The sequence below is a fragment of the Leiobunum rupestre genome, chromosome 10 (genome assembly GCF_980474605.1).
Source record: "Leiobunum rupestre chromosome 10, qqLeiRupe1.1.hap1, whole genome shotgun sequence".
In the NCBI taxonomy this organism is placed as follows: domain Eukaryota; kingdom Metazoa; phylum Arthropoda; class Arachnida; order Opiliones; family Sclerosomatidae; genus Leiobunum; species Leiobunum rupestre.
Genome location: NC_143393.1, coordinates 9,758,295 through 9,779,514, shown reverse-complemented (window position 1 = coordinate 9,779,514; position 21,220 = coordinate 9,758,295). Strand labels below are relative to the sequence as shown.

The 21,220-nt window shown below is 38.0% G+C and overlaps 1 protein-coding gene across 1 annotated transcript; it reads left to right on the top strand.

Annotated features, from left to right (window-relative positions):
- Positions 1-1,452: 1,452 nt before the first annotated feature.
- LOC149923593 (gamma-glutamyl hydrolase-like) lies at positions 1,453-17,913 on the top strand. Its single transcript, XM_090159949.1, has 9 exons — positions 1,453-1,643; positions 1,704-1,812; positions 3,018-3,068; positions 3,145-3,235; positions 7,216-7,357; positions 13,064-13,170; positions 13,232-13,322; positions 16,125-16,271; positions 17,713-17,913. The coding sequence occupies exons 1-9, from the start codon at positions 1,538-1,540 to the stop codon at positions 17,841-17,843; spliced, it is 975 nt and encodes a 324-aa protein (XP_090016075.1). The 5' UTR covers positions 1,453-1,537; the 3' UTR covers positions 17,844-17,913.
- Positions 17,914-21,220: the final 3,307 nt, after the last annotated feature.

The window sequence follows — 21,220 nt, the reverse complement described above, 5'->3', positions numbered from 1 at the left end:
TAAATTACTGTTACCAGGGTAATTTACCGCGTAAATTACCAGGGTAAATTACCGATTCGTATCTCTAGTTTTCAATCATCTGTTTGTAGAAACGAGGTAAGGTGTATATTATAAGTGTATAATAATGTTACATAAGTGTGACACTTCCTATTCTTCACATGCAAAACTTTTACTGAAAGCTATTCACAGTGTGTCAGAATTTATAGCCTGGTGTACCGGTAAGATTAAAACCACACTACTGGAGGTCTATCATCATATTGCCCTACGCCAGCGTCCACAGCCCGGACAGGTGACAAATCCAGCATGGGTAGTAGTACCCTACTACTGATGGTCTCACCTTAGACGCAAGCCACTCAACCCAGCAGAAGGTGCAACAATGGGACGACCAACCCCCTCACTTCGCACACAGCAGTGAGAATAAGAGTGGATGCTATAGCAACTCCAGCCGACACCCTACCTACGTAAGTAGAGAGTCATACCCTTCGGAAAGAGTGTCTAAAGGGGAACGACGGGCACACGGCGGTCCGCATAACCCGGCACAGCTGGCACCGGAGATCCCGGTGGACTCCAAAAGTCCGGGAAACGGGACCACTGCTATACCCAATCCTCCGAAGCGGCCAATTTGCCTGCACCCTCTCCGTTAGCCTGAGCCGAAGCTCAGTTTCCAGCCCAAACCTGACCGAAGTCGGAGGTGGAGATAGGACCATTTGATCAGAGCTAACATCTCCCAGTGTGCTACCGTCCTTATGGGTTACAAGAGCCAGACCCCGACTCCCCGGTAAAGCCACCAGTTATTGCACACTCTAACCCATTTAGGTCCGAGAGCTATTCACAAGACAGACTGCATTACGGGTTTAAGGCTAGCGCCGCCGATCCACCACCGCCGCCAAGTCATTTAAGGCTGGTTTTCACCAGGACAGAAACGGGACGACGGCGATGGCAGACGCAAAAATATTGTATTAGGCCTAACAGGAATTTTTTGCGTCGAAGCAAACCGTCGTGGCGTTTTTGGACTAGTAAACTAGCCCTTAATTTTGAGCGCGCTGCCGACACCGCCGCCGATACATTATGGTCCCACCACCGATTTTTTTATTTTTCTTTCCTTCAAAAACAATTTGGAATTTTTTTAAACGTTTGCCCCTTTGCACCGTCGCCTTAGAAACGCCACCGCCGACCAAAATCAAATTACGGGCTTCGTCGCCGTTTTGCGTCGGCTTCTCAGTAAAATATTAATAAACTTATGGAACCACATTATAGACTTATGGTGTTACGCGAGGTGGCAAGAAGAACCGCAACAGCGTACACGCGCCAAAATAAACAGACCGTACAGACGCGCAGCTTCTCAAGGTTCTTTGCATACGTTGACGCTGCCAATACGTTTATTTTTCTACGCTATTACGCAAAGCGCTCGCTTTGGACGTTGAAGAAATGAATAGACAGATAAAGTGAAGAGTGAATAGAAGACTTCGAACCGAGATAAGGAATTCGCGAATCGGTTTGACTTCGATTAGTCCGATCGATTGTTGTAGCGGAAAATATGGAGTTGATAGGAAGTTTAATTTTAATTTTCGGTTTATTGACCGGCATCGAATCGGCTGTGCCTATAAAATCCAACAGTCTTAGCAACGATGCGCCCATTATTGGTAAATACCAATAATTAAGGGGCTTAAAGAATATTAATCTTAATATCTGTCATTTTTCAGGAGTTTTATCCCAAGAATACAAAGGAGGAATCAAACCCAATTCCAGTATTATAGCGTCATCTTACGTCAAGTACCTGGAAGCTGCTGGTGCTCGAGTCGTTCCAATTTTGTAAATATTGATTCAGTTACTAACATTCGCTTTCTGCTTCTACTAATTTAGTTTTTATAATACCACCCTCCTACGCATTGTAACCCGGCCACCTGAATTAAAGGCTCCAAAAGTCGCTTGATGACTTAGGCCTAAGGTGGTGCCTTGGGTATTAGGCTAGCTGATTATTATTATTATTATTATTATTACCATAAGAAACATAATAGTATGTATAATTATAATTGAGAAATGGAAGGAAAATTCATTTTGCTGCCAGATTTAGTATCTCGTCAGGGGCTAGACGGCAGTCCGTCGGAGAATGTGACAATCAAACGTTTTTGGTTCATAGGGGTGGGTGCATTTACTAAAATTACTCCGGTAAATATTTTGTGAAAAGCAAATGATTAAAGTTTTGTACTTTTATTTTTTTCGAAACCTCTTGGTGCCCCTTGTAGGCTTGGTGCCCTAGGCCCAGGCCTATTTGGCCTATTGGTTAATCCGGCCCGGAGTATGCCTATATAGTTCGGTTGCCGAGTGGTTAGTACTTTCGCTGGTGGCACTGGGTGAAAACTCGGAACAACTTCTTTCGTGTAGAGTTTACAAGCTCTTTCTCTACTGGTGTATGGGGTTTTCCCCCGAGTTTTACAGTTTTCCCTTTCCATATGCACTTGTTGAGGATAATAGTGAGCGAACTAGGGAGGTGTGGGCTCGCGTGGCAAACAGGGCTGGCAATCTGGCATCCACCCTTAGGTATTAGCCTAGCTGATTATTATATTTGCAAAAATTAAGGACACTGAAAGTTTAGTTCCGCCCAAAGCCTCTAGCGTCTCGATATACCCAAGGCGAATTAGGTTGAACTGTCACAAATTTTTCTGTCAAAAATTGTGCATAGTTGCGAGTTCTAATCGGAGTTGGGCGAGAGTGCTAGTGTCGAAAAAATGTTCGGTAATAATATTGTTAATAATAGAAAAGGAAGTGTCATACTTAAAGTAATTATGTTACCTATGTTATTATTAATATGTTGAACTACTTTAATTACACAATAAACATTTTGATTAAACGCAATGATAAAAAATACAAACAATTTGGTTAGGTCTTTTATTTTTAATTACTGTTTTATTTAAAAATATTACGTTATTAAAGTAGTTTAATTAAAGCAGCCGTTCTTTACCTCGATAATGTTATTTTTCAATAAATCAATTTAATCCAAAATTAAATTTTTCCAGAATACATCAAGACGTAAGCTACTACGAACGGATAGTTAATTATACCAACGGGTATGTATTTGTTTAATAAAACAATACTACATTAACAAATAAAATTGTAACAATGAGATTGGAATTTTGTTTGTAGGGTGTTGTTTCCTGGCGGCGGTGACCCGTACTACGACCCTTCGTCCGGCTATGGTCAAGCGGGAAAACGCATTTTAAAATTAGCCAATGAAGTAGGATATTTTACAGTCATCCCTTAAAGGGGAACGGCCAAGCTTTTCCAAATATGGCCCTATTTCCGTATCAAAAGATTATCAAGACGTTCAATATACTAACACGTACCTTTTTTGTCTTGAAAAAATAGTTTTTGGCCCAAAAAGTTGAAACGAAAAATAACGCCAGGTGTTTGGGTTTGAATTTTCGCCGCCATCTTAGGGGCTGCCGTCAGCGCCCCTAACCCCGTATGAGCAATTTGCGAACTATCCTAACTTTTGAAATCGCGCGATTTAGGCTTAGGTCTCTTATAACTGCAACGCGCCGCGCGTGAAAAACAAATTTTTCGCGTCTTCAGCAGCGCGTGCTTTTACGTTGTTTTTCTGTCTCACCGACTTCTCCCCAGGTGTCGCGGCGGACGCGCGCTTTTCGATTTCCCGAAATTTCTTTATTTTATAAAAAATTAACCACTCAATATTTTGGATGCGTATTTCGCCATAAATTTTAGTTTTTAATGGGCTATAGGGCTATCTAACTGGTTAAAGCTTGACCGTTCCCCTTTAATTTTCCCAGTTTTGAAAGTTCGCGCCCTTAATATTTGTAATAGATAACCAAGCGCCCATAATCGATTGACGTCTAAAGTTGGCGTCAATTTTGACGTGTGTATGAGGGATAACTCAAAAGGGTAAAGGTTTTCGCGTCCAACGGAAATCAATTATCTTTCATCCATGAAAGATCGCCTCACCTCTTTTGCTTGTTTTGGGTTGGAAGCGAAAGGTTAAAGGAAGCTCGTTTAACAGAGACAGTGATGGGCATTCGACCTTGGCTAAAAGGCACGCGACCACCATTACCGCGGCGAGACTGAGCCCCTACTGTACACATTCTACTTTCAAAGATTAAATCTTGCAATCATTACTTATACCATCCAAGAATGTATTTACTTATTCTTAGGGAGAAGGAATTTATTCCTGAGAGGCGGGAGTTGATAACGTCTCGAAAGACCAATAAGATACTGAACAGATTAGATTTTTGTTAGGGCATAGGTTGGCAACACTTTTGGTCTCCAGTCTTCGGTCCTCCAGTCTCCACCATAGAAAAAGAAATGAGACTAGAACCACGATGGGATTTAGGGGAGATGTACCAGCTAGAAGGCCGCCATAACAGTGGAATCGCCACATCCACGCCATCTAATAAAAAAAAATTGAAACTATATATGATCACGTGGCATAACGTCGTAAGCAACGTCGTCTGTTTTGTTTATGTTCTTCAATCGGTTTTCGACATTGTAGAGCCACGCCTTATACGAATGACTTTTGATGACGATGAGCGACCGAATTTTTTTATCGCGAGTTGTGCCGGTGGCCATTTTGTCTAACACAATTTTGGAAGTTTAGCTGTGTTTCTAAGTCTTGGCAGATAACTGGTGAAAATGTCTAAATGTGCAATACAAGTTTGTGGTAATAGAAATATTTTTCGCACATACCTAATTTTATCACTCCCAGAAATGCCTTCGGCATATCCAGCACCAAATTTATCCTTCTTAAATTAATTTTAATATTAATAGCACCACGATTAGCGACTAGTTTTTTAAAACCGTTCCGAAACGAGATGGCGGTTTGGTCTTTACGCGGCAAATTCGAAATTGGGACTTAGCCCCGCCTCGTGAATACACACTATATAAGTTATTTAAACAAATATGAAAATCATTACGTTCGCGAGAATCTACATTTCCGTAAATTACAGTTTTATAAACGTTTTAAATTTACCTGCCTTGAAATAAAATAAGCTAATTGATTTCCCTTTCATTTCCTGGTTTTTTATTTCTGGAAATTTTTGTTCAGGTGAACTTTGGAATATAATAATAATAAAAGCTTTATTTCAGGATATTCCTATCAGTTAGATACTGGTTTACATAGGAGCCCGTGTTATTAATTTAAATTAAATCTAAAATCCAAAACCAAAGAAAGGATAAATAAAATACTACAATTTTGTCACCAATTTTCAATTATATAATTTTTTTTAGGTCTTTAACATAATTAGTTTTCTAATTAAACTATCGCGATGATGGCGCATCCCCAACTCAACTTTAAACAATTGGTCTTGAAGTTCGCTGAAAATGAAAAACACTTATATTCCAAGATTAGTTTAAAATAATTCCTTTAATATTAATGAGCATTTTATTTATTTCCGAAATCGGTTAATACAGAGCAAAAAAAAACGCAATTTTTTACCATTTTTAATATTTTGCGGATACGCTTAAAGGCGTGAAAAACGCTAACACAAAAGCACCGTCATTGCGCACGACGCGATGCGCAGTGGCTCGCAACCTTCAAAATTTCCGCCGTAACCATGGCGACAATGTTTAATACACTTGTGACTTGTCAGATGGCGCGGATAGCCCGATTCCACCCTAATGGCAGCCTTCTAGCCGGCCCGTTTTCTTTGGGTTCTAGTCTCATTTCTATTTATACCGTCTCAACTGGAAGGTTGGGCCTCCAGGTCTCCAGACTCCATCGCTACTAGAGGCCTCCGGTCTCCAGGTCTCCAGGTTTCCAGACAACATTCCGATTAGAGGCCTCCGGTCTCCGGGTCTCCAGGTTTCCAGACAACATCCCGAGTACAGGCCTCCGGTCTTTGGGTCTCCAGACAACATCCCGACTAAAGGTCTCCAGTCTCCATAGAAATCTCAGGTCTCTGGTCTGGGAAGCCGGAGACTGGAGACCAGAAACAGGAAGCATACGGCTACCCAATTCGATAATCTGAAACTTCCTTCAGCAATATAAAAATATATATATTAGTAAAAGAAATCACCCTTTCTGCGTACGAAGGGATTCCAATTTTTCTTGAACATGGGCTGCGTTCACCAACTAAAATCGTAAAATAATCCGATAATTCTGATTGCGTCACCGTTTGGCCCGATTGCTTATCGTCACGATAAATGGTTGTTGAACGCCAGAACTCTCAAAACCCGTTTAAAATTAATCAATCAAAAATGGCGGTAAACAGAAATCTTCTACGTGGGCGGTATACATTACCGATACATATCAGAACAAGTTGGCAAGCCAAAATATACCTCTCCTCGGAAGAGTTTTTAATTTTCAGTGAAGCGTAACTGTATCCGTGGTTCTGCGGTAGAACGCGCACCTGCCGTGCAAGAGGGCTCGGGTTCGAGTCCCGGCCGATTAAAAAATCCTACTACACTCAATGACAAAAAGAGGGCGCTTTTGGAAAAACCGTTTCCCTGATTCTAAGAAACTGGGTACGCAGTGATTACCCTTTGCCCCGAAAATGCGAATGCGAACGCAGGCCAGACAGACAGACACGGTGGTTGTATAACCCCTCCTAGGGTACAAAGTCCCCTTAGAGAGGTAAAAACCTGATCGTAGAACCGGTTAATTTCAATATGGTAGTCTTCCGATACCTATCGTGACGTCGCAACCGGAAGCAGAAAAAATCGTTCAACAACTGTTACGGCTTTTCTGATAAATAATCGGGAATTAATCAGAAGGTTGTTGAACGCAGCCCTTGTAGGTTCGAAAGAAAGTATGGCCTAGTTCACTCACTCTACTCGCAAACCTTTGAACGTATTTGTTTGATAAAATAACTAGATATTGCTGCAACATCTTACTAATTTATTGGTTAAATGTTTAAACAAACAATTGTATACAATGAAACATTTATATTGTTACATTTTGAAATATGGAACTTCACGTAGACTACCTTACCTGAAACTGACCAGGCATTTTTTAAAGAGAATATAACCTTGGGTATTTGGTGTGGAACACCAACGTTTGCAGCTCTGGCCGCTCTTGCCTTTGGCTTTAAAAATGTTTGGCGCCACTGTACAGCGAAATTTGAAAAATTGAAGGGCTCTTCCATAAATATTGCTTTGCATGTTATATTCCCTTTAAATACCATCATAAAAATTCCCGTTATATAGTCTTCTCGGATTTTTTAGTTAAGACTTTATATTTTAATATATTTTTTTTTGTTTCAATAGGCTAATGACAGAGGGGAGTATTACCCAGTTTGGGGCACTTGTCTTGGATTCGAACTGCTCAGTTTTCTGGTTGCTGGCGACAAACTCTGGCTCAAGTCGTGCAACGCCGAAGATCTACCGCTACCTTTAAAACTCAAAGAAGGTATACAACAATTATACACACAATCGCAAAAGCGTAAACTTTACTTTATCCTGCCATTGTATTACCTACAAAGTAACTCTCGTGTTTAATTATGTCGCTGACAAAAAGACTAGAACATACAACTATCGCCATCTACCTATTACTGTCGACACTACTCTGAGCGAACGTTAAAAATATTCTATAAATTGAATAGGCAATATACAACAGGGTTGCCACAAAATTTTGAGATTCAAATTCCCTGACCATTTTAAGAGATTTTCCCTGACTTTTTAAGGCCAAAATTTTTCTTTTATATTTTACTTTTATCAGAAGTTAATAAATTTAGATGGGACTTATATTTAAGTAAAATGGTTATTGCAATGTTGAAAAAATTAGCCAAACATTCAAGGAAATAACTGATAATCGTGGATTTTGTCATACATCTAGAGTTAAATTACCTTCAAAAAGTGCCCTGATAAAATTGAATTCCCTGACTTTTCCCTGAATTTTTACCAATTCTTAAAATTCCCTGACATTTCCCTGACTTTTTAGGCCCATTTTTAAATTCCCTGACTTTTCCATGATTTCCCTGTTTTCCCTGACGTGTGGCAACCCTGTACAAGATAAATGTCATAACTCATAACTCATCTCGAAACAAAACCAATTAAAGACCAAATTTAGCCGAACGAAAAACGGTTACCTTTTATCACGTAAAAACATTAACTGGTGAAAATACGAGTAATTTGGGGCCCATCAAATTAATTAATCTAGACCATCGCGCTATTAAAGTCGCTTTCAGCCCTTTTTCCTGGCCACTATAAATCCATTTCCCCGGCGATTTGTCCCGTAAAACCCTTAAACCGGCGAACAGTAACGCTTGCGGAAACAGAAAAAAAAAGTCTTTAAATCCTTGTTTCGGCAATCTGTCCCAGGGGCGCGTTTCGCTTCCCAGTCAGGCATGTAGAAGGACGAACAAAAAAGGACACCGTCAATGTCTTATCTCGCCACACCTATACAGTGTCATTTGTTGAGAGCAAAACCCTGCCCCTCGTTTGGCCCTTCGTTCGGCCCCTCATAGATGACGCCAAATTATACTCTGATAAAATGACAAATTTCATTTATTTCCTTTTGGTTGACACCATTGAAAAAGGTAGAGCGTCTCCGGTATATCTGCAAACTGACTCCCCGTGTGTAGAGGTATTTTCGTCTCGCTACGCTTCGTCGCTGTCTGTTCTAGGAATTGGGGCTGGAGTCTAAACGTAATAGAGTAATCTTTTTAAGTATTAAATTGAAATTGATAAAATTAAAGTTAAACGGATTCAATTGAAATTGATTAAATTAAAATTAAACGGATTAAATTAAAATTAAACGGATTAAATTGAAATTGATAAAATTAAAGTTAAGTGGATTAAATTTAAATTGATTAAATTAAAATTAAACGGATTAAATTAAAATTAAATGGATTAAATCAAAATTGAACGGATTAAATTAAAATTTAACGGATTAAATTAAAATTGAACGGATTAAATTAAAGTTAAACGGATTAAATTAAAGTTAAACGGATTAAATTAAAGTTAAACGGATTAAATTAAAATTAAACGGATTAAATTAAAATTAAACGGATTAAATTAAAATTAAACGGATTAAATTAAAATTAAACGGATTAAATTAAAATTAAACGGTGCCTGTTTACGTCTTCGCGAACTTGAGAAAAAGTAGTTCTACGCGCCAAATTTCGTTAATGACGTCACAGATGACGTTTTTCAAAACCCCACTTTCCAGCCCCTTTAAGCGCCGGACTAAAGTCTACCTCTTAGAAAACTTGTTCGTTTTCCGTCGTACGCGACGTGGTAACTCCTCTCTCTTGATTTTATTTCATTTTTCCATTAGACTTAAAAAGACACCACCTACGGGTTAAAGGAAAGAGTCAGAACGCGTAGCCTCTACCCGATCTCCGCCTCAATTCGTAACGCTAATTGAGGTTTGGATAAAATTGTGGGCAATATTGTTGGAATAATAGCGGTGCAGCTGCATATGGGTGGCGGATATTACGATAGCAACCTCAATGACAACGAAGACTTAAGGCCTGTTATTGGAGCTCTGATAAGCGCTTTTCTCTCATACTAAGCCGCCCTCCACTTAATCGTACTGTAATATATTGATATCTTTACTATACTCAGTTGTAAACTTAGATAAGGGCGCTTAGAACAATGTGAGGGGAAAATATTTGTATCATAAGTAATATAGTAATCATAAGTAGACCCTAACTTTTTTAATGATAGTCGATTTTGCCAATGCCCATGTAAATCATTACCAGGGGCGCGTCAAAATTCTAAGAATTCTTCCCTTGATAGTAAGAATTCTCACTTCTAAAAATTTTGACGGTCCTTCTCACAGGAAGTGACGTAATCTCTTCTCAAAAAGGGGGGAATTTATAAATAAAAATGGAAGTCAATATTCTAATCAGCTTACTTGATGTTGAAGAAAATAAACAGTATGACATTTTGTCGACGAAAATGAATTTCAGATAAAACCAAATGTTAAAGGAAAAGTCCAGGTTCGGTGAAACTTGGGCCGCGTCAAAATTCTGAGAAGGAATTCTTCTCTTGACAAGAGTTCTTCGTGAGAATTTTTCTCCCCGTGAGAACTCGCTAAAATGCGTCAAATGTAAAAAGATTCTTCTAAAGATGGCGGCTTACAAAGTTACGATAATCCCACGAAAGTAATAAACTAAGCCTTTGACAATTAATATTATTTTTACAGAATTTCACGACAATATATGAAGGAAGGAAAGACTTTATTTATAATTTAAAAGGAAAGGTTTCGTAGGAAATTTAACTAACCATTCTATATTCTCTGAAATTAATAATCGTCCACAAAATTATCATCATGTTTATTTTCTTCAGCATCAAGCTACCTTATTAGAATATTAGCTGCCATTTTTATTTGTAATTTGACCGAGTGAGAATGCTCGGAGGCATTCTCACTCTTCTCAAGATAACTCGTGAGAAGAGATGACGTCACTTCCTGTGAGAATGACCGTCAAAATTTTGAGAAGTGGGAATTCTCAATATCAAGTGAAGAATTCTTAGAATTTTGACGTGCCCCCGGGTCTATTTGAAAGATCATGTTTAAATAAACTCAAAAATATCAGTCGTAAAATTATATCTTTTTTTAATGACGAGAAATTAATTTTTAAACGAGCGAAATTTACCCGCCAAGCGAGCTGCCATTTTCTTTCGCCTTCCCTCCTCGTAAGCCGCCATCTTTAGAAGGATCATTTTACATTTTACATTTTTTAGCGAGTTCTCGCGGGGAGAAACATTCTCACGAAGAACTCTTCTCAAGAGAAGAATTCCTTCTTCGAATTTTGACGCGCCGCAGGTTAAGTACTGAGAACTGTCAATGAGATCTTACTACTTTATCACATAAACCCGATAAGTATGACAATTACAGGGTGACCATTCTTCCTTTATTTTATAATTTTTCCTATATTTCAATGCTTTCCTTTATTTTCCTATAATTTAACCATTTTTCCTTTATTTTCCTATAATTTAACCATTTTTCCTATATTTTCCTATAATTTAACCATTTTTGCTATAGAGGTCGGGGATGGTTAATCATTATCCATGAATAAATAGATTTTTTTCAGGAAAAAAAATGTAAACAAAGAAATTTACCGGTTAATATTTCGGAAAATTATTAAAAAACATGTATTATTCGTAAAATTTGAGCTTTTATCGAAAAAAACGTCGTTTTTCCGTTTAATTTTACAAATTTATCAAAAAATTAATCGGATAATACAGAAATATAAATTACTTGATCAAAACGTTTTACGAATAATTTTGAGAGCTTTATCTATTGAATAAAAGTTAACCGGGATCAAGCCAACTGGTCGTCTGGGACAAGTTGTCGCCGGACATCTGGTACCCTAAGAAAGTTCATAAGATGGACAAGTCGTCGCTTATAAATAGTTTTTCATTCCAAAGTCGTCGGTAGCAAAAAAATGCTAAATCTATATAAGAAAACGTCGCTTAGAAGGGTTATAAAGAGAAGATTTTAATTTTAAAAAATTGTTCATAATGATTTAATTAGTAGAGATAAGAGCTTGTTATTTTTTGATTAAGTTTTAGTTGAATTAGTTTTAATTTAAGTTTAATAGAGGAATTCGGCAACTATTTACCTTAACTGTTTATCAAAAACATTTCTTTAAGAACTGTTATTTAAAGTAAATTCTGCCCCCTGGTTGAACTAAAGGGCCGCAGTAGCCTGACTGTGCTAGGGTAGCATAATCATTTGGTTTTTAATTGAGATCTGGTATGAAGGGATACATAGGGTAAGTCTGTATTTTTTAAATATTTTGAATTTAAATTTTTAGTAAAAATGCTAGAATGAGTCTATGGGACGATAAGACCATATAAAGCTTAATTTATTTGGTTTTAAAAATGTTTTCTAGTTTTATGGCTAAATTATTTATACTGGGGCGGTAGCTATAATAAACTAAGTTAAATTAAAATTAATGATGATCCACTCTTAGATGTTGAATTAATTAAATTGTAAGGTGAAGAAGCTTTATTAGTAAGTCTGTTCGACTATTAAAAAATTACATGATTTGAGTTCAAACCGGTTTAAGCCAGGCTGGTTTCTATCTATAAAGTTTGAAAAGTTTCTTAGTACGAAAGGACCAGAATTTATAAATTATTTATCTTATGTTAATTAGTTAAAAATTTATTTGGTTAATATGGCAGATTAGTGCGTTGAATTTAAGCTTCATTTATAAGGCAGTGTCTTTTTTAATAATTTTTTAATTTTAAGCTATACTTTGATATCAGTGTGTCTTTTAGTGAGTGTAAAAGTAATATTTTATTATACGCGACGACTAGTCCAACTTACGAATTTTCTTAGGGTACCAGTAGTCCGGCGACCAATAGACCGACGACCACTTATCATAGACGACCGTTAGTCCGGCGACCACATGACCGGCGACCACATGCCCAGCGACGAGTTGACACTGACCCAAGTTAACCATCCCCAACCTCTAATTTTTCCTATATTTTCCTATAATTCGATATTATTTTGTATTTCGCGCGGTTTTTCGAAATTTCCGCGTGCCTAGTTCACTTTTCGTAATACAGATTTACTAAATCCCTTTGATAAAATTTAAACTGCTTCTCTTAAGAACTGCACTGAACGGAATTAAAAATATCATCGGCTGCTTAAAAAAAGTTCCTTTTATATTAAAACAAATTTAAATTTTATTTATGGAAATTTTCTTTTATGTTCCTATATTATCAAACATACTACTCCTATATGTTCCTATATTATCAAAGAAAATTCTCCTATATTATCCTATAAATCAACTGTGGAATTTCCTATATTCCTATAAATATTTTGGAGTTTTTCAGTGGTCACCCGGGTAGTTATTGAGCTATCAAGGTTTCATATTGAGCTATGTCGGGGCTGGGCGAGAGAGTCCGTGACTAAAAAGTGTTCGGTAAAAACTGCGTTAAAACAAAATGTCATACTTATGGATGTTACTTACGGTACTATTTAGAAGCGATTTTCTATTTTAGGTTTCCTTTTCTAAGATTGTGACACAGTATATGTGTGAACTATATGGTGTTCCTTTAAAGCTTACACCAATTTTTTAGATAGTCTACGTCTACTTACCTACGATAATTTCAGATTATTAATCTTAGGTTTCTGAATGGAATTTTTATCGCGTAGATCACGGAACGAGTCGATTGTTCAAGAGAATGCCAGCCGATGTAAAGTCGTTCTTAACGCAACTTCCGGTCACCATAAACTACCATCAATGGTGTTTGACTCCCGAGGTAAAGGATTTAATTTTCAAAAGTAAAATTGAACTAGTAATTATAATGGAATCGTTTGCAGAATTTCACGAACAGCGGACTGGATCAATTCTTCCGGGTGTTATCGACAAATCGCGACGCGGGCAATGTGGAGTTTGTCTCGACCGTTGAAGGTAATTTATAGTTAGGGAAAAGGACTATGTTGAAACGAGCCACTGGCATCTAGGAGCAACAAACGCAGAACCCTACACAAGGAGAACGCAACCAGTCAAAAGTCGTGCATTTTCTTGTGAACATTTTTCATTGGTTAGACGCTTTAGCGCCTGCTGCCGTCGGAAGGGGAAAATTCGGAAATTGTCTTCCCCCTTTCCGTAATACGTTTAGCGTAAAGGCTCGTCCAATGAAATTTGTACACAGCACTGCGTTAGCGTGTTTTAAGACTAGCTGCGTTCTCCTTGTGTTTGTTGCTCCTAGCTGGCATCATGTTCCAATGTACCGGCGCACAGTGGAGAAAATTAATGCATTTTTGGCCAAAATTATTTTAATATTTTTTGTTCTATCATATAAAAAAACCACACAGAATAAATATTTTTTATAATTTTTATACTTTTTATAACTAAGCCTTAAACAATTTCCAACTTAACGTATTTTATAGGAAAAAGTTGGAATCATTTAAGGTTATTTTTAATAAAGGGGCAAATATGTGCAAATTTTCTTTTTGAATTCTACGAATACAAGTAATTAAGAATATTTTAAAGTGAGAGACAAACATGCTTTGCCCTAATATCAACTATAATCTAAATTGAAATTTTAACACATCAATACTTTCATTTTTACCTCTCCGAGTGGACTTTGTACCCTAGGAGGGGTTATACAACCACCGTGTCTGTCTGTCTGTGGGTGGGTCTGTCTGTCAGGCCTGATAACGCGTTCGCATTTTCGGGGCGTACCTAGTTTCTTAGAATCAGGGATATGGTTTTTTCAAAAGCACCCTCTTTTTGTCATTGGGTGTAGTATAATTTTTTAATCCCTGGGATTCGAACCCGAGCCCTCTTGCACGACAGGTGAGCGTTCTACCGCAGAACCACGGATACAGTTACGCTGCACAGAAAATTAAAAACTCTTCCGAGGAGAGGTATATTTTGGCTTGCCAACTTGTTATTTAATACGGTATGGCTCGAAACATTTTCAAAAAGTGGACTAGCAGATTGAAGACAGATTTATATATTTTCAGAAAATATATAGCCAAAGTTGCATTGGGTTATGGCAATCCCGTGTAGTTACGAGTGAAGATTGGTGCTATGCGCGACAGCAACAACTTTACAATTAATTTAAACTACGAGTTTCGACCTGTTTAGATTGGTCTTTAAGGGAGCAGAGCTCTTCCCGCGTAATTTTATTTTCCGAATATGATGCACGAGATCTTTAATTATATTTTTAAAAGGAATATTAAATTTAAATGGCCATTTTATTTTAGTTTTGGCCAACTTTAATGACTACTGTGTGGTGTGCTCTTCAATTGCGTTGGAAGATATATTTTTTGGAGTCAATAAGTACCGGGCTGATTTGATCGCCTCAACATGGTCATTCTGCCTAAATAGAAATAAGTACGGTCTTGGTATTAAGTTTTCTGCGCAGTGTCCGGCGAAAATGGACAGGCGCTCAATAGAAAATCCATTAGTGAGTTCAAAACTGCCCAAATTACCTCGCTGCCGTAGATTCGCGTGTATAATTCTATTAGCGAACGTTGCGACGAGAAAGAAAAGTTATTAGGTGGTCAAAAAAATTAATTTTCGGTTAATGGAGTGCGTCAACATGTGTCCCGTGTAGATGGTGGCAGTAAGCTCAACCCTGTAAATTAACTTCAACAGCCACACTGAAGTGTGGCTTTTGGAACACTTCTACAGGCCACCACCCTCCTACGCATTGTAACCCGGCTTTAAAAGTCGCTTGATGACTTAGGCCTAATGTGGTGCTTTGATTTATATAATTCAAAAAGTAGATTATATAACAGAGAGGTACTGTACTGGAAGGCTATTCTGTAAAAATTAAAAATGACCAAAACAATCTCGGTTCGCTCAAAAATGGCAATGCGCATGTGGAGAAGGGGCGGATATCGAAATATCAAACTATCGATTGCGTAAGTTCAAATTTAAGTAGAGGCCGTATGTTACGCTTTATCCGGTATTTTAGTCAAATCATAAACTAAATGTTTAAGCGGACTTAAAATACCTGTTTACTTTTGGTGTCCAAGACTTAAATTGGCACCATCGACCGTATGTCGAAGCATTTCATTAAAATCACTTATTACAGACCGCCACGATTTTGAATTTGACCAATATACTATCAATAGTTTGATATTTCGATAGCACACGCGTATTGTCATATTTGACGGATCATGATTTTTTTGTCATTTTGATTTTTACAGAATGGTAATATCATTCGCTTTCGTTATTTGTTCTTGTTGCTTTTCGGAAGGCAAAATTGTGTGGAGGAATGAAATAGCTATAGTAACTTCCTAAAACTATTACAGATAGGAAAATGTGGCTTACACGCGATGTTACTTTCGTGGTTTTATGATTATACATTTTCACACTTATCCGGCTGTGTGGTTTGGCAGGAAAGAGGCCTTTCTATAAAATAAACTACGCTTGCTGAACTTGTTTTTATGTAGCTCATTCGTCACGATTTATGTAGAAGTTCAATTCAGTTTATGCTTAAAAACAGGGTGCCTCGTAGAAATTTACTCTTATGTCCAGGTCTTTTCGTGGTGAAACGTCATAGATACGTCACCCGTGACGCAGCCACAACATCCAAACAATAAGGCCAATGGTACTTTATAGAAAGGTCTATTAGCGTCAGTTGAAACTTCCTCCAGCCATTTATAATTTTTGACACTGCCCGGAAAAAAATGCAAAATGGCCCGAATGTTTTCGTAATTAGACTATTAATTATTTTTGTGAATAATATTCTAGCAATATCGTATCCGTACTACGGTGTGGCGTGGCATCCTGAGAAGAACGCCTTCGAGTTTGTCAAGGTCAAAGGAAACCAAAACACCCCTCACAGCTACGAGGCAGTCAGAGTGACGCAACACTTCGCCAACTTCTTCGTTAACGAAGGTAACACCATGAATCTATTTAACCCATTAATATTCAACTCTTTCATTAGCCACGGTAAACTCCGATAGAACGTGGGGCGGAGCCTATTTTCGCGCCACACGAGTGATTTACTTTTTTAAGAAAATAAGAACGAATTCGGAAATGATTATTAATTATAATTATCTGTTATAATTTTATTATAATAATAACTATTCTAATAATAATATTAAATAAATACATGAATCAAATAAACAATCAGAGTGCCCTATATACTGTTGGAATCTCTGGTCTAAATTTTGACTTTTGATAATACATGAATCTATTTAATTTCATAGATTAATGATAAATACTGCAAAAAGAAAACCTAACCATAACGCGTCACTTTAGGAACTAACTCTTCGACTGCTTATAAATAACCGTTGAGTTCTACTTTGACTACGTCAAGTACTATAAATTGGTTCCGCTACACGCGTCGCCGGAGGTTTCCAAAGGGTATTCCAGTTGAATATTCATGGGTTAAATAGGTTCATGGTAATATCCAGGGCGAAAAAGACCTAACTAAAATAGCGAATTGCTAGGAAACAACGGATGGAAACACGCGAGTCAGGCTTTCCATCAATATTAATCACCCCGAGACTCCGTGGTCAAACCTATCTTAACAGTTCTCGCGGGACTAAACCATCCTGGACCCTTCGATCTGCAACCGCAATGCCAACAAACCCCGGGGTATAGACGCTTGACAAGCATTGGGCGAGGGAGGGGAAGTGAAAAGATTGCTCCAATATAATCATCATTATCAGCACGTCCGATCGGCACAGCGTCGACCCAATTTCCCGGCAGCTCTCTGAATATTAAGAGCGACAGAAATGAGCCGGGAATTCTCGCGTTACGAGGGCGATCATGCCAACGAGATTGAAATGGAACGGCAAAAACCCCAGATTCAGCCTAGACTCTCGTGAATATTCCTTGTTTATATTTTGCGGACTGGACCTTGCTTTAAGGGGCGTTTGAAATTTCAGTTACATCCGGCGCTTCAAAGGGTGTTACCATTTAAATGCAAATCACACGCCACTTTCTAAATTTTAATCAAAACAAACAACGCGTTTTAAATGTGGTCCGTAATTTAAAATTCCGCTGGCTAGAAAACCATTTTTCGATTTCGGATAAACAAAAGGAGGCATTAGCAATTTATAATCCCCGAGGCGGTCTTATAGTTTAGGTTTGTGGAAGAGCCTCAAAACGGATTAGAATTAGAAATTAATCAATTAATAACGAACAAAAAGTCTCCTTTCCAAGTGGCCCAGTATTCAAAATTTATTTTAGAGTTGTTGTTGGCTCGACGAACTAATTGGAAAACTTTTCGAAATTCTCTAAGAATTATGGCTAAGACTTTAAAAGCAAGCCGCGGGCTGCTAACAGAGCCTATTTTTCGATATTTTAATCCGGATTACCGTTTTTATAGCCCGGAAGAGCCGACATTCTTTCCCGGACCAAAAAAGCGAAGAGAAGAGTCTGATCTACAACTTCAGTCCTGTTTATACCGCTACGAGGAAGTCCAAATTCGAACAGGAATATTTCTTTCCACTCAAATGAACTTCATTAAATAGCGTTGTAAAAACAATCAGCCCTAATTGCAAAAATAAATAAATGTAATGTGAATTCATATTTTCTCGTAAGTGAAGTCTTAATTTTCAATACACATAGTTCACGATATAATAAAATTCATTTTTTAAAAAACCTACGTACTTTTTTTGCCCGTGGTGCAGTGGCGTAACGACAAAATTTGGGCTCCCCCGCAGGTAATCAAAAGGGCCCTTTATAAAAAACATTTTTTTTTATTTCCCCCATTTTTTCAAATTCTCTGAAAATATTGGGGATATATGCCAGATTTCTACATTTTTACCAATAGTTAAAGCATAAATTTTTTAATTATTTAAAAATTTAAACAAATTGAAAGTCAATATTTAAAACGAAAGGGCCCCCTATTTGGTGAAAATGTCATGGGCTCCCACGCGGTCGCGGGGTCTGCGGGTCCTTAGTTACGCCACTGCCGTTTTGTGGTCTCTCCAAGATAATGTTTTTTTGCTGGATACATGGGCATCAGCGTTGCCAGTTCCAGAAACTCAAATTATCGTACCAGAGACAAAAAGTTATCGATCTAAGAATAAAATTATCGTACGCTTGAAATCTGGCGATAAATTTTAATTTTGTATGAAATATTGACGTTTAATTTGTTAAATAAAATTTTTAATAACACTTAAAGTTGATAACTTATGTTTAAAAGTTGCGGTTTTAACTGGTTTTCAGCCAAATTAAAAAATGTATCATACATTATCGTACGCGTAAGATGAATTATCGAAAAATACGTACTTACATAGTACGCCATTGCGAATATCGTACGTACCAAAAATTAGCTTGAAATTAGCAAACACGACAAATACCCCCTCTTTCACGAGCTACGAATACTCTAATATAAGTACGAAGATTACCCATCTTTAGACCATTCTCCAATTAGAAAAATATCTGCGGGCATCATCGCTAGACCACTAAGATTATAACGAAAAATATCTGCGGGCATCATCGCTAGACCACTAAGATTGTAACGAAAAATATCTGCGGGCATCATCGCTAGACCACTAAGATTGTAACGAAAAATATCTGCGGGCATCATCGCTAGACCACTAAGATTGTAACGAAAAATATCTGCGGGCATCATCGCTAGACCACTAAGATTGTAACGAAAAATATCTGCGGGCATCATCGCTAGACCACTAAGATTGTAACGAAAAATATCTGCGGGCATCATCGCTAGACCACTAAGATTGTAACGAAAAATATCTGCGGGCATCATCGCTAGACCACTAAGATTGTAACGAAAAATATCTGCGGGCATCATCGCTAGACCACTAAGATTGTAACGAAAAATATCTGCGGGCATCATCGCTAGACCACTAAGATTGTAACGAAAAATATTACCCTTTCTTAATAAGTTGACCATTAACTTTTGGTATCATTGATTCTGGGAATTTAGTCTTTTCTAGGTGTGCGAGCTGGACGCGTAGGCCTGGAGGAAATACGGCGTTCCCATTGTCAACGCCATTGTTTACGTCGGGACCACCTGGCCAGTGTCATTCCTTCGAGTTTCGCTTTTCGGAAATCTGCTCGCTTTAAATCTCTTTTCGGGAGTAGTGGCTTTTTTCCGTTTTATTTGACGGTATTTGCCATAGTTAAAGGGCAACGCAAAAGGCCATGTAGGGGGCGGTTGGTTTGGAACTGTTTTCTTCTACAAGTCGTAAGTTGGTTTTCCAAGGAGGATTTTATAGAGCGCGGAAAAATTATTCTCCTGGGTTTAGCCACGTGGTGCAATTTCACTCTCATTCGCGAATTTTTCGATTTTCTTAAAGGGGAACGGTCAAGCTTTAACCAGTTAGATAGCCCTATAGCCCATTAAAAACTAAAATTTATGGCAAAAACCGCATAAAAAATATTGAGTGGTTAATTTTTAATAAAATAAAGACACCCGGTGAGAAGTCGGTGAGACAGAAAAACAACGTAAAAGCGCGCGCTGCTGAAGACGCGAAAAATTTGTTTTGCACGCGCGGCGCGTTCCAGTTATAAGAGACCTAAGCCTAAATAGTTGATTTTATAAAATAAAAAGTGGTCTGGCCCAACTTGTTAAAATGTTGCTCTTACGTCACAAGACCCAGCTTTATTAGTGTATTCTTCGCACGAGCTATTTGCGCGCGCGCTAGAAAAAGCTATATTCCTCGCGACTGTAGCGCGCGCTAGTAGGCTTGTCAAAGTAAGAGACTGTGACGTAAGAGCAACATTTCCACAAGAAGGCCACGTTAGTTTATAAAAAGAACTATTGCGCGATTTTAAAAGTTAGGATAGTTCGCAAATCACTCATACGGGGTTAGGGGCGCTGGCGGCAGCCCGTAAGATGGCGGCGAAAATTCAAACCCAAACACCTGGCGTTATCTTTCGTTTCAACTTTTTGGGCCAAAAGCTATTTTTTCAAGACAAAAAAGGTACGTGTTAGTATATTGAACGTCTTGTTAATCTTTTGATACGGAAATAAGGCCATATTTGGAAAAGCTTGGCCGTTCCCCTTTGACTCACCACCAACGAACCCCGGAATTTAGGCTTAGCTTACATTTATTTATTATGGAGAAAAGAACTGAGTTAGTTTCCGAGAATTTGACGTTGATATTTTCGATTTAACAATGTTTTGGAATAAAAGTATTTGCCAGTTGAATATTTTTAATTATGGAGGTTGAATCATTAGGCCTTGGTAAATCTTTGCCGCTAGCCTCACCTTGGATTAGGAAAATTCTTAATCCAAGGCCTCACTCACTTGGTCCTATATCCCGTCTCCCTTAACAATTTCCCGTTCATTATACCCCGACAGAATATTTATCTTTGTTTTATTACATTTTGTTTTGTATAAAGGATCCGATTGGTCGATAAGCTCGGGATGGATTTTGCATAAACACCGCGAGAGGCGCATTTATACAAAATAAATTCGGCAAATATGGTTCTGCTTTTTTACAGAGGGAAAGGCTATGGCAGATAGCGCATGCCCAGTCGTTCTTTTAATCAATAGTATAATTTACCCCTTTGCATGGTCACTTGCGTTGCCCTTTATGAACCAATATTGAGGTTGCCAAACCTACACTTCCATTGTTAATCAAATTATTAAGTTCTTTATATGTGCCCATCGCTTCCCGATGGCTATTGTAATTTTAAGGTTAAATGTCCATCGTTTCTGATGGTATTGGGGGAAAACACTGATGACGTCAATCGCCCATAGGGCTTGTGTATAGATAGGCTGTACGCAAAAATATAAGTGAGACTCTCGAGAAGACTCGGACTAAAACGACATTCGACCTAGCGCTGCCTTCGGGTGAAATGCTACGCTAGATAATCGACCAGGTCCAAGTATCTGCCCTCGGCTCAGATTCCAAAGA